Consider the following 13,754-nt stretch of genomic DNA (forward strand, 5'->3'; position numbering starts at 1 on the left):
AGGAGAAAGAAAAGGCTGCCATTTATCTCTGAAAGATCTTAGCCCAGATCCCATTCCCACAGAACCTCAGTGTCGACAGTGAAGGGCAGTGCAAAGACAAAGTGGTATTGTGGCATGACGCTAGAATTAGATTAATATGTTAAGTCTATAGAGTCTAAAAGGGAAGTTTGGCTACTTTGTTGCACACAAAATTAATTGCTGGGCTAGATGTAAGAACTAATGAGCTGTATAGAGGAACATCAGTCTGTTATATTTGATGATTTACTACAATGTAACCCACCAATCTTGTGCATAATTCTTATAATACAAATAATAACCAATTTCTTGACTGTAAATATTGTCAATGCCCTCATATTGCTCATAAAGGATAGCTGCTGCATGGATTACATTTCATTTATAGTTTTTAATTTCCTTGTGTAACAGGGGTGTACTGTTACTGTGTGGGTATGTGCTGAGAGACGAGAGAGACACAGAGGGTTTGAGATTGAAAATAACGGTCAGGTATACAGGTTTTATTAATAAACAAGAGTTTGCAGTGATTGGTAGCCGCCACTAGGATACCAGCAATGGTATCCCTAGTGTGGCATGATATATACAAACACGTACATGGCAAAAAGTCAAACAAAACACAGTGGGGAAATACAGCTAAAAACTAAAGTTTGCCATCCAGTGGCTTAGCGCTGCTCCCAATAAAAGGGAGGTCCCGCTTCAGGAACCTTCTCCCTAACACAAATTTAAATAAACTTTGATGGGATTAAAATCCCCTAAATTAATCTGTACCACAAATGTATATGCAATCATCCCAGTTACACACACGGTGATAATCTTGTTTGGTCCATCCGGTTCACTCTCCTTGGCTATCCACCCTGGCATGAATCTTCACCATGGTACATAAGGACAGGAGCAAACAAAAAAAGAACAAAGAAACTGGCTTTTCAGACTCTTTTTAAAGGCAAATGACCAGTGTTCATTTATAATCAGTTCTTCAATTGACACCTGGCCATCTGCTGCACATTCCTTTCAATTATCTAAATTAAACTGAAACTGTCTGCTTGTATCCTAGTGGTGGCCACAAATCACTGCAACTGCCTGCAACCTCTCTTTCAGTTACAAACAAAACCACACTATTTACAGGGGCTGGCCTCCGCTCTGCCACACCTTGGTATACATGGACATAATATGCAGGGGTTTCCTGGAACTAGAGACAAAGAAGATGAATAAGATCTTTATGGAGAACTTCAGGTTTAATTCTAAAACTTTCCCCCATTTTGTTAACTAAGCATTCTGTTAGCCCGCAAGATAAGATTAAAAAATAATTGAAAAATAATGTCATTCATTTTAGCGCCCTTCTGTAAAACAAGTACAGCTGAATTTCCAGATCCACTCATTTTCCATAGTTTTTAATGTAACGATAACAATGCCATAAAAAGTTATGATAATGGGAAGACCCAGAAAAAAAATACGTATCATTGTTTTCTTTTTAACGGGTTAACAGTTTCACTCTGAAATCTCATCCATCCCTTTGTCTGGAAAAGAAAAGGAGCCATGTAAATGAGGCTAGTGCTCAGAATGTATTGAAAGAAGACGAGCACTTTTTTTTTTATTGTATCCATTAATTAAGTTCCCATCACCCAGTTCCTCCAGGGAAGAGCAAGAAAAATAATTAAAATGATACATGAGGTAGGCATTTTCGCAATTCAAAAGGTGAGACACAGAATTAGTTTAATACATAATCAGACACATTGTACTCATTCATATGCATAGTTTACTAAAAAAAACAAAATTAACTACTTTTTTGGTATTATGAAGTTCAGTGAGGTACAACAAAGTAGAGTTCTTTAAAAGGCAATACTTACTATCTAGTCAATCACATATTGGTGATTGGCTTGGTCGTAAAAAGTAAACTTTTTAATGTTATGTAAACCAATAATATAGCCCTGCTTCTTAAGTAAAGGAGTCCTCTATCCAATATGGTTTTAATTTATTCAGTAATAACTTTACAGACCAAGATGTCTGAAATGTGAGAATCTTTCATTGGTATAGTTCTATTGAGCCTTTTAGTGTTGCATTGTATTGCAGCTCTGCAAGATTTTTTTTTTGCTGGTGGTGTCGAGGGGAAATATACTGAAATAGAGGCGTGGGATTCTGCTGCGAGAGATATAAGAAGAGACAGGAGGTTTGCAATTGAAACATCATACCGACGGCAGGTTTATTTACAGTATTTTACACAGAGAATGCACTCCAATTGCAGTTGCACATTGCCACCACTATGGTTTCCCTAGTGCAGGGTTACTCCAGTGTAAACCACATGGCAATACCAGCAATGGTATACTAGAAAATAAAAGTTTGCCACACAATTGGCTTCAGCACTGCTCCTGCTAAAAAGAGGGGTCCCGTCGCAGGAACCTGTCAAGACCCGCCCACTGGCTGGTCAGGTATCTGAAGCCGTCCAATCCTTGGCCGCCATTCCATGTCAACACAAACAGCCGGCAATCAAGTCTCACACAGAGAGTCTAGCTTGCTTTTTCAATTCAAAGTTTTAAACAAGAAAATGACAGAATACAAATAATACTTTCTACATGTGCACTCCAAAGATTAATTGTCTGGAGTATCAAAAGGTACCTTGTAGCCCTCAATGTCAGCATTTGAATGGCTTAGTTGGCAGTAAACTGATTTTTGTAAATAGAATTTATCAGCAGTACACAACAATATACTTCAAAGAACTGCCTTATTTTATTTTATTTTTTATAAAATAATAAGCATAGTAACAGACCATCCCAAAACATGTGTGTGTGTGTGCGTAATTTCTGCGCAATAGGCCTGAATACTCTACATGTATTATACTAAATTTGTAAAACATATAAAAAGTGAAAAATTGACATTTTGTAATTGTTATACAGTATCAATTTACAAACACTTGACCTTAATAAAAAGTAAATTGGACAACAAAGTGTTTTACATAAATTCGTATTTAAAAAAATGCTGCATTTTATACTAACAATACAAAATAGGCCACGCTGATGGAAAAGGAATAAACAATATTTATTTATTCAACATTTTTCCTGGTATATTTCTGCTTGATAAAAGTATGTTGCTGTACTTTTGCCATGCCCACTGCTGGATCAGCAACAAACTTTAGGCAGGTTTCATACATAAATAAATATTATCAGTGGCATAACAGTGAAGGTACGTATATAATACCATGCAACTTATGGTCCATGTGACAGTAAGAATCATGCTCAGTACCACCTATTAAAAACAGTATAATCGACTGTTTGAAGGTCATTCCTGTCGAAGTTCTACATATGCAATTCAATTAAAAGTAATCAAAATGTCAGTCAGTACTGTTTCATTTTCTTGATGGGTTTAATATTGATTTTAAGACCTGTTTATGGTCATTCTCTGTCAAATCAAAGACCTTCCAGCTTGGCCACAACATAACTGAGACTGAACTGATTTGGAAATGTGTCAAATAGGTTGAACTGACTTGCACCACTATAGAAAATTAAGCCAGATATAAAAGATACAGACTTCCCAGCTGCTAAATATACACTGTCATTTTCGGCACTTTTTGTAATTCCCATAATGTTTGCTGTATAACACGTTCCTGTAGATGTGCACTGTTTCAGCCAACCCGGTATCAATACAGAACATTCCGTTGTATACAGTAGGCTACTAACTCTCTCTTTGCAGGGCTTCAGAAAATATTAAATGTGAGTTTTAGATTAACTTTTTTTTTTATAGTACTTCATGAAAAATACAAATCTGGTTAAATGCAGCTTCATACTGTCCATTTTCTTATTGCATTTGAAAATGAGTAAAATAACAATGTTGTTACATTATGCATTTTATTTACAGCTGACTTACTGCTGTATACAAATTCTTTACCATGAAATACGTTTTAGTTGATGTGTTGTATTTAAGGATATATTGTTTTATGTTAAACAAACTGTCACTGTAAACCACATGTTACCACTATGATGTATGGGGCATCAGTTGTAAATAAAATTCTATGTTAGCGGTTGTAGTAGGTCATATTCTGTCGTAAGACAAAATAAAACTGACCACAAATGCAAAAAGGGCAGAACTGAAAAAAAGAAAATGGGGTAAAGGGTGTGGATTATAAAAACAAAAAAAATAATCTTCCTTGCATTGTGCCATAATGCTCTGTAAAATGTGTACACACTAAATTTCCAGTGCCTTAACTCAAATAGTGTTAAGTTATACACATTTTATACAGCCAGTAATTGTTCAATATGAATTACTACCTTTAAATTTCTAGAGGAGGTGGCAGCTCATTCCAGGCTTCCCCCCCAGCTCATGTTCAGCTGTTTGTGTATGGGTGTAAACAATACATATCATTTTAACCTACAGCAAAGGCTTGGCACTGCCACTTAACGTTTGTCACGTAATGTGAAACCCCCTTCTCACTCACCCTTTCTAGGGACGTTGCCAGGGCTGGTCCACACTGTTTGGAAGCCATCCTTGTCTATTTTATCATTATGTAGCTCAACTGAAACCTAGTCAACACTTGAAGTGCTGCTCAGGAGGCAAAACAGGTCTCCACAATAGAGCATGGTGACCCCCTCAGTACCATGGAAAGCAAACACAGTACCAGTGTTGTTCAAACTGTAAACAACTTCTCAGTCCAACTTCCGTTTCTGTCTCTCTCTTTTGATACAGTATCTGAACTGAAGAAAAGCTGTGCTGGCACTTTATAACACAGACATCTTATTCCGCATTTGTTTTATAACTAAATAAATATTAGGTCTGTAACGTGGTTATCTTTCCTAATGTAGTTACTTCTTTGCTGCGAGAGGAGCTGCAGCTTTCTCTGGGAGACGAGATGCTTCGGCCCCGCTCAGGCAGCCGAACCCGGGCGAGCCCATTCCCTCTCCGCCTTGCCCAACCCGCTCTCCTTCTCGCACTTGGTTTGCTTGTCTGTCACCTCGAACTGAACTCCTGACCGCTGTTTAGCCAGGCTATTTATAGTTTATAAACTGCTAATTAAAATGATCCACAAGTGGTTATGTTACCTTTTTACATTTTTTTTGTAAAAAATACAGTGTTGATAACATGGTGCTTTATAAAATAATAATATATCTTTATTTTTATATAGCACCTTTCATAGTTACAAGCCCTGGACTTTAACCACTGGACCACACTGCCTCTCTATATATTATTTTGCAATGTAGTCAGATGTGTGTTGTTTTGTGTCCCGCAGCGCCCCCCACCCCCTCCCCCTCCCCTGTTTATAATGCTCTTCAGTTATAACGCTCATATTGTGTGTCCCCCGAGACCCGCGTTATAGTGGGGGAGCACTGTATTTTAAAAGAGTAAGGTTATGTCTGAGATATGTTCTCTCCGAAAAATTCAGAAGAAGTTATTGTTTTTTTTGTGTGTTTCTCTGTTTGAAATAGTTATTGATTACATACTGGGATTACTTCTCCTAAGATGACCTCCATTATTCATATTCCAGTTGGAGGACTGTATACATTTAAAGAAGATGTAGAATAATTTATCAGATGAAATGAGATGCAGTGATTGCTTATATTAGCAGAAATACAAGGTTGAACATTTTCATTTGGAAATATAATTTTGCTGAAATATTTAATATAATGGGGGCCCGTTTTGTAATTGTGGGTGTAAGATTCTATGAAAAAGACAGTCAGCTTCAGATAAGGTAATGGGTCATTCCATGTCAAATCACCAAACAGGTAATGCCCTACCCCCTCCAATTTACACCAAACTCTGTGCTCAGAGTTGTTTTAAAGCAACAAAACCAAAAATACATTTTCAGCCTTATTGGGTCAAGGGGTAAAAATTTGGTTGATTTTGAATCCACCCCCCAAACTTAACTTGATCTTTTAATCTTACTAAAAACGATTTTATCCAGAGACTTGCGTATAATAATGTATGGAAAATAAATCATGCCTTTTTATAACAGCTTGACTCATAGAAGTGCTTTGATCAGATCAAGTCCTACATCTTTAGAAATGCTTAGTACTTTGGAACAGTGTGATTCACCTGGTCATTCTGTCGTTGGATTTGGATAAAGATGTAAATGTTTTTTGATGCTAGAGCTCTTAACACTTGTTTTATAAAATACATTATTCTGTGTTTTTCATTTAAATGAGCTTTATGATTAAAAAAATAAATAAATACATTTAAAAAAAAAAAACATTAAGTATAATGTTAAAATAGTAATGTGTAGAATTAATTAATGTGGCACAGTGGGTTAATTCACTAAAAAGTTCAATGACATGAAATTGTTCCTGTATTTTTAGTTATTTTAGTTTTTATCACATGTCTGTTATTTGTCTGTCTGTATTTTATAAATATTTTTCCTATTCACATCATGTACAAACTCGTCTTATCTCCCCACCTAACAGGCTGAGCCAGAGGGGTTTTCGCACTTCCACTTGTACGTGTGTGCTGCCTTCCTTGTCAGGTGGAGGAAAGAAATTTTAGAGGAAAAAGATTTTCAAGTAAGTAAAGAGTTTTCTTTTTTTTATTCCAGCAGTCATGGTCCACTTTAAGTTTGCTTTACTGCTACAGTGTTATTAACTTCTCAATTCACAGGGTCATTGTGACTGCATTGGTAAGAAGACAGCAGCTGTGCTAAGGTGACATTGGCCCTCTGTTTTAACATGTATCCTAGAGCTGTAATACCTAAAGTAGCAAATTATTTTTAAGGAGGGAGAAGCAATCTTGTAAAAAGACAAACTGATTTTGGCTTTTTCAAATAAGTGTTAATTTTCTCCGTCTGCATTATGAACCATAATCTTTACTTGATACATAAATACTTTTTAGCAAAAAAACAAAAACAACAAAAAGGTGTTTTTCTGTGTATTTTTTGTTATGTTCTTAGAAGCCTTTTATGGTTATACACCAGCAATCCCATAGTCCCAATCCAATACATCAATAGAGCACCACAGCCAGCCATCCTGAGAATGCCCTTAACAAATCTGATGACATTATGTATTTTTTACTCTGCAGTGCACCCCACGGCAGGCTGTAAGTCATTACTCCCCACAGCTGAGATTGAAACCTCAGAGTGCCTCTGTTATCAGTGTACGACCCTTTGGACTTTTGGCACAAGCTGTGTTGTTCTGTGCACATGCACTCTTATTAAATGTTTATTTTATGATTATTGGTCATTTTTTATCCCAAGGTTTAACAAAGTTACCAGGTAGCAAATAGAACAGATAAAGTTCACTGACTGCTTTTAAATTAATTGACTTCTTACTACGTTTTAGTTGATTTATTGTGTTTGCTTTGCCCACTGATTTCACATTATTCACAGTAACGGTGCAGTGAGGCTGGTTTTACATTCATATTCAGGTTCATATGCAAGGGTAAATTGTGCTACTGGCGCTGCTCAAAGATATATTCATTACCTTACTGTGGGTTTAAAGATGTGTTTCTGAAACTGTCTGAGACCAATGTGCTTGTATTTCTTCCTATAAAGCTCTAGCAAGTGATATACAGTATTTAATCAGTATAGATTTATAAAGTACCAAACAGGTGGTAGATGGTGATGTGCTCATTTGACTGCTCTGATTAAATGTATTGCCATTGTGGCAATCGTATTTTGCAGTAGTCCTTAGGGTTTCGAAAATGTGACAGTATAGCTCTGATAATAAATCCCTTCCCTATTTAGAGACTTGGATAACATTTCCCTCTGATATCTGTGTTGTGATTTGCTGGTTTGGGGTTTTCATGTTTTATTTGATATCTGCAGATTTAGTTCAAATATGTCTTACACAGGACAGCAATTTACTTGACCCAAAAAGGAGTAGCTTGTACAGGATCTGGATAAAATCATATATGTAATCACTCAAGTACTTAGTTGTACATACTGTATGTTCCCATTTGAGTAGTATAGACTTTAAAGCAGAATGACATAAAACTGTTATCCTGAGGTCTAGCTGGAATTTCATGCAGTGTGGCTGCTGAATTTGCAAGACTCAAATTTAACACAAAAACCTAAACCAGCGACGTTTAGGCTGTGTTCACACTGGGTCCGTTTAGAGGGTTTGGTCCACACTCGGTGCATTTGGTGTGATGTGTGAACAACAAAGGCCGCTTGGGAAACAAACTAATCTAAAGAGGTGGTCTCGGTCTGTTTGGCAAAAGCACCGAGTCTGGTTCGCTTGATAAACCTCGATGTGAACAACTGCTGGACTTGGTCCTTTTGCACATAGGAAATGAACTATACAATTTAACACCACTTGGAAGTAAACATTTAGTGCATAGTTTAGTTCATATTCTGAGGAAACAAGTAGAGCAAAAACAGCCTTCATTGTTTGTCCAAAAATGCATCGATGTGCTAGCAATGTACCGGAGCATTTATACTTCGAAAAAATGCAGAAATATTGTGCTTCGCTGATTAGTATTCAATTATTTGATGAGTTCATGAGCAGCACAGAATCCCCAGACGTCTGCTTCACCCACCCCAATATGGAAATCCGTTTAATCGATAAGTGGGTGATAATTTTGAAATTATAGTCAGACTGTAACCTTTGAGCTGCTAAACAAAAATTAAATATTTATGCCCAGTGGTTTAGCAATTAATATAAAATACCTTTAAAAAAAAAGAAAATCAATTCAAAATCATTGTTTTCTTTCTTTCGTTTTTATTTTTGCATTTCTGAGTCGTCCTGCGTACCCCTAGTACCCACAGGGTAATCTATAAATAATCACCATTTATTCTGAGCAGATTTTCCTGTATGGAAACTGTATAACTTTGTTAGATCTCTCTCATTGATACAAGGTACATTCATTAAGGATCATATATTTAGGAGATAATTTCAGTGAAAGAGTGTTTCCATATTTTCTACATTCTACAAGCTCTGGAAAGAAACATAGTTACCAATATTTGTTTTGGTTGGATAATTACAAACCTTAATTATTGTAATAGGCGCTGTACTTCTGCATGTGTAGAAAACCATGTATTTAAACCTTTAACTTTTATTTTATATTATAGCCTTAGTAATTTTCATGTTATCAGTTTTTAACTTTTTGGTCTTCATGATTCAGCTACATGGGTAACCTAAATTTAATAAGTCTAGATCCTTTTAGCAGTTTGTGCTAATATTATTGAGTCACTCTGTGATCATTTATTTATGTCACAGAATTGTATAACGTTATTATTTACATATTCATAGTCAGATGCACTCGCTAACAGTACAGTAAAGGATATGTTGTAGAATCTGACAGCAACCAATTCATGAATGTTTATTAACTTATGTTTTGGTTTGATAACTCTGGCTTTTTATTTTGAAGTACACGTTTTCATATGACAGGTAATCATACAGAGAAGAGCCCCATATGCAACATTAATTTGGGCTACATTACAAATAGTACACTTTTGAATCCAAATAAAAACAAAAAAGCAGAAACATACATAAATATAAATATATTAATTGAATTGCTTTCCATTCATTATAACATGGCTACAGACCGTTTATGTTACTATTGTGTTGCAAATATGTTCTGGCACCTCCTGCAATGTTTATACTGTATATTGTGAACATAGGCGACATTAAAGATGATCATATTATTCTATTATCCACACATATATGTGGCTATCACCTCTGACTTCATATCTAACTTTTTTATTGCTTTTACCACGATGTCTTCTTAGGGATCAAGCCATTTTTGTTTATTAGTAAATACATAAACATAATAGATTTCCTCCCATATATTCACAGTATTGAATATTGATCTTACTTCTTAAAAGGAGTACAGGCCTAGATTGACACGTGAAAGAAAGTAGGCTATCGTTCAGTATGTGAAATATAAATGTTTACAAAAAATAGTATTAGCTTGTAGTATTAGTGATTCATTATAATTGGCCTCTAATTTTCGGGGTTTATTTTTGATCACGTGATGTCCCTTTAAGCATATTTTGAGCCGATTCGTTTTCTTAATCAAACACTAATTACCAAAGGAAGTTGTTTCTTTTTACTCTCATATCTTGATTGAGTTAACAAACGACGTGCATTGAGCTCACCTGATTCTATTTGAACCTGCAACTTCGTTCTGGCTCTAATCACTGAATTCAGTTTATTCATTTCCACTGCGGTAGTTTCTAGTAGTGTGTCACTAATTTAAACAATCTGGTATTCAGTTAAGGCTTAACAACTATTAATTAAGGTTTAAATGGATGGAGAGAGATGGAAAATAAAAACCGAAAACTAGAAGCCCTAGTTATAATTTTAGCAATGATTAAAAGGCATTTATGTCGAATTTTACCATCTAGTTTTTGTTTTACGCACAATAGCAAATGTGTTTCCTTGTTAAACAAACTGCAATCTTTAATTATCTTAATAGGCACTGTACTTATACACAAGTTGACACCAGTATATTTAAATGTTTTACTTTTATTTATTTTTATTGTAGCCTTGGTATTTTTTCATGTTACCAGTTTTTGATATTGTCTTCATGATTAGGCTATATTATATACATAGAAAATAATTGAGACTATAGATCCTGCTGTTTGCAGTTATTATTGAACTGCACATTTTCAACTGGCATGTTATTGTACGAAGAAGTCCCCCACACGAAACGTTAACGTAGACCACATTTAAATAATACATGTTTGAATGCTGATAAAAACAAAAAGACAACATAATCCATAAATATATAAATTCAATTGCTTCCCATTTATTATTACATGGCGATACACAGTTTTTGTTATGTTGTGACACATTTATTTTTCTTTTGGCTGTTTTTTGTAAATATTTTTGTAAATAGTTATTAGAGAGCCAGGCGGTCCGCTTGAGATGCACAGCCAGTAGAGTACATTTACAGGGAATGGCAGCCGAGGATTTAGACAGCTTAGTCTCACGGTAAAAGGGGTCATGTGACACGCCTTGTCCTGAGAGCCTCAGCCAATCAAAGTCTGTGTTTCTGATTGAACAAAGATGCCTTGCTGGAGGGTTGTGGTGAGCAAACAAAATTGTTTTTTCACTGATTGTGGTACAGGGATTAGGGACAAGGAATTAATTTAGGGATTGTTAAATCCCACTGAAGAGTATAGGTTAGCAGGATTTAGTAGGAGTAGGGCACTGCAGTGTTCACACCAATCTTTTATTTTTAGCTGCTTTTGTAAAATGTTTGTTTTTGTGTTTAGTTTTGATTTTCTGTACACTAGTATAGTCACCTGTGACTTAGCGTTGCTGGTAGCATCACACAGTTTCCATTGTGTTTATTGAAAATAAATCCTGCGGTTGAGCAATGTGTCAATGTCAACTTACTGTGTCTCTCCCTGTATTCTATCCTATTTGTATTCTCAGAGTGAAATAAACTCAGCCTTGTTTTCCCTTGACTATAATTGTAATACTCTCAATGCATGATTTCAGGGTAAAGAATATGCACCTTGTACTTGATTTAAGCCATTATTATAATTACGTCATGTTCATAGATTTGAAATTCGAATAGGTTTCGAATAGTAGTTTGTGGTATAGATGCTAAATAGTGTATGATAATGACTTTTGGTTTATGTATACAGGGACTGTACTACAAGATTATACTTTTTGTATTCGTGGTATCCTCTTCTTTACAATTGAGTAGTTATTCTTCCGGTGCGGTACGTCACTCATTTTTATACTTTAACGCACAGTAATTAGTAAACATTAACACTCTATTGTGATCATTTGATCTTCTTGGGCAGTATATGTTTGCTTCTTATGGTCATCCTAAGCATTTTAATTAATATATTTATTTAGTTTCTTAATCATCTTCAATACATTTTTAAAACTACCCATTCAGGGTCCCCGTCCGGGCTGTGCAGAGGCTGAACTTTGCTGCGGACCCTGAGGGGGGCGTCACATTGGCTCTGACGCTGCCGGAGTGGGGGATGGGAAACCGACAGGGGCGACGACTCCTCATCGCGCAACAACGAACCCTACTGGCCAGACACCGAGCACATTCAGAGTGGATAGAAAGCAGGGCTGATCTCTTCTCCGGGATTGGTAGCCCGTCCATCTCTGCTCTGGATTGCTCTGCGTAAAAGCAATACTGGCTTTAGGCATGTGAGATTGGAGAACGCTCACACACCCTCAGAACGTCTGTGCTGTCTGGGGACCTGCAGTGCTGAGGAGAAAAAACATAATTGGACATTCCAAAATGGGGAAAAATAAATAAAAATGATTGGTCACTCTAAATTAAAATAAATAAATAAAATAAAATACCCATTCATTTTTTTGACAAATATAGATTGCCAAATTGACCATGTATGTATGTATGTATGAATGCATCGCTAATTGTTTTGAAAGTATTTTAGCAACACTGAAATCCAACTTGGAAATTTCCCTGGGTTGTAGCAGTATGAATTATCATCACATTGAAACTGCTCTTTGATTAAATATTAATTGGAATAATGTAAAACGTTACAAGCCAGGAATCACCTGCCTAACCTTTAAATATGAACTATTAATTTTTAAAGAGAATCGTACTCTTGAGAGATATTTGCAGAAAGAGAGAAGTACAAGTTGTGTTAATGATGTCTAATAGCATAAAACACACTTTGGTTTACACAAAGGAATACTTGTAACCTAAAACACATTTCCACTGATTGAAAATTTAAGATATGAATGTAAAAAAATAAGTAAATAAATACATAAATAAAAAAAATAAATGAACCCCGCCCTCAGATTAATGCCTCACTCAGATATCAGCTTTATAATAGATGCCGCCCTCGAATAAACGCCGCTCTCAATAAAGAAACGTAAAGGTATTTTTTTTCTACCGCTGCTCAAAAAATAAATAAAGAAACACGCAGCTCTGGCTATGTACATGTGACCCCCCAGAAGAGACTACAGCCTCAATCCAGCATGTAATACAAACTAATGTACACACACCTTAGTAAGCAAATGTTATTTTATGGTACAGTCCCGAAAGACAACCCAAGACGAACTACTTACAACACAGCAGTCCTTCACGTCCCTTTTTTCCCAGCAGAGTTCAGTGCCAACACAGCAGGCGATAAAACAAGGGATGTCTGTTTAATTCATCCTCATCCTCATCTTGGATGGTGAAAGCTTAAATTCAGAGGAACTTAGAGCTTCGCCGGTCACTCTAAGCGCTATCCGAAAGCTGGCCGAAGGTATCTTCTTGTAGGGGGTTTAGTTGTTTTGTTTTTTATTCAATTAGAATTTTACTCAGTCCTGTACTGAGTAAAATTCCAATTGAATAAAGTGCTTACCATCTATTGAGAAGATTTAGTTTTGGTTTCTCGTAAAGTCGAAGCAGGGTAATAATGCAAAAGAGTTGTAAGTGCCGTGCGTCGTAAGTCGAGGAGCGCCTGTATGTATAATTTCCGACAGAATCTTAATCTTCAGTTAGTCTACGTATTGTAAGGTGTATTGGTCCCAAAAAATCGTGATTTTTGCCAGCACCATAATAAAAAGTAACTAGGCTTCAAATATGTTGTTGCAAATCTGGTTAAATCATGTAAATCATGAACTGTATTAACAGGTTCGCTTTTGAAGTATTGGGTTTCCCAGGTAATTTGAGACTACCATACTCTTTTGGTCAAACCCTGAATCTTCCTGACATTGTATTGGTATTTAAAAAAACACATATTTGGTACAGAGCCCAGTTTGGCTTTAATAGCAAAATGTTAAAATTGTTGCAATACATTCATTTAAACTTGTTTTTTATACTCAGTGCTTTCAATCCTTAAACTACTTGGATTCAGTAAGAAGTGCTATACATTTTGTAACCAGCTTCTTCCCAACACCAGC

The 13,754-nt window shown here is 35.9% G+C and overlaps 1 protein-coding gene across 4 annotated transcripts in view; it reads left to right on the forward strand.

The window, feature by feature from the left end:
* The window catches only part of LOC117968773 (TBC1 domain family member 22A-like), a 195,755-nt gene that overhangs the window by 144,616 nt on the left and 37,385 nt on the right, over positions 1-13,754 (forward strand). For 3 of the 4 annotated variants that reach the window (XM_058986100.1, XM_058986098.1, XM_058986099.1), the window contains one exon: positions 6,393-6,488. In XM_058986100.1, coding sequence (XP_058842083.1) covers positions 6,393-6,488 — 96 coding nt within the window. Of the gene's footprint in view, positions 1-6,392; positions 6,489-6,582; positions 6,627-13,754 lie in introns of all 4 variants that reach the window. The other variant, XM_058986101.1, reaches the window with a different exon arrangement.

Source organism: Acipenser ruthenus, chromosome 14 (assembly GCF_902713425.1).
Source record: "Acipenser ruthenus chromosome 14, fAciRut3.2 maternal haplotype, whole genome shotgun sequence".
Classification (NCBI taxonomy): domain Eukaryota; kingdom Metazoa; phylum Chordata; class Actinopteri; order Acipenseriformes; family Acipenseridae; genus Acipenser; species Acipenser ruthenus.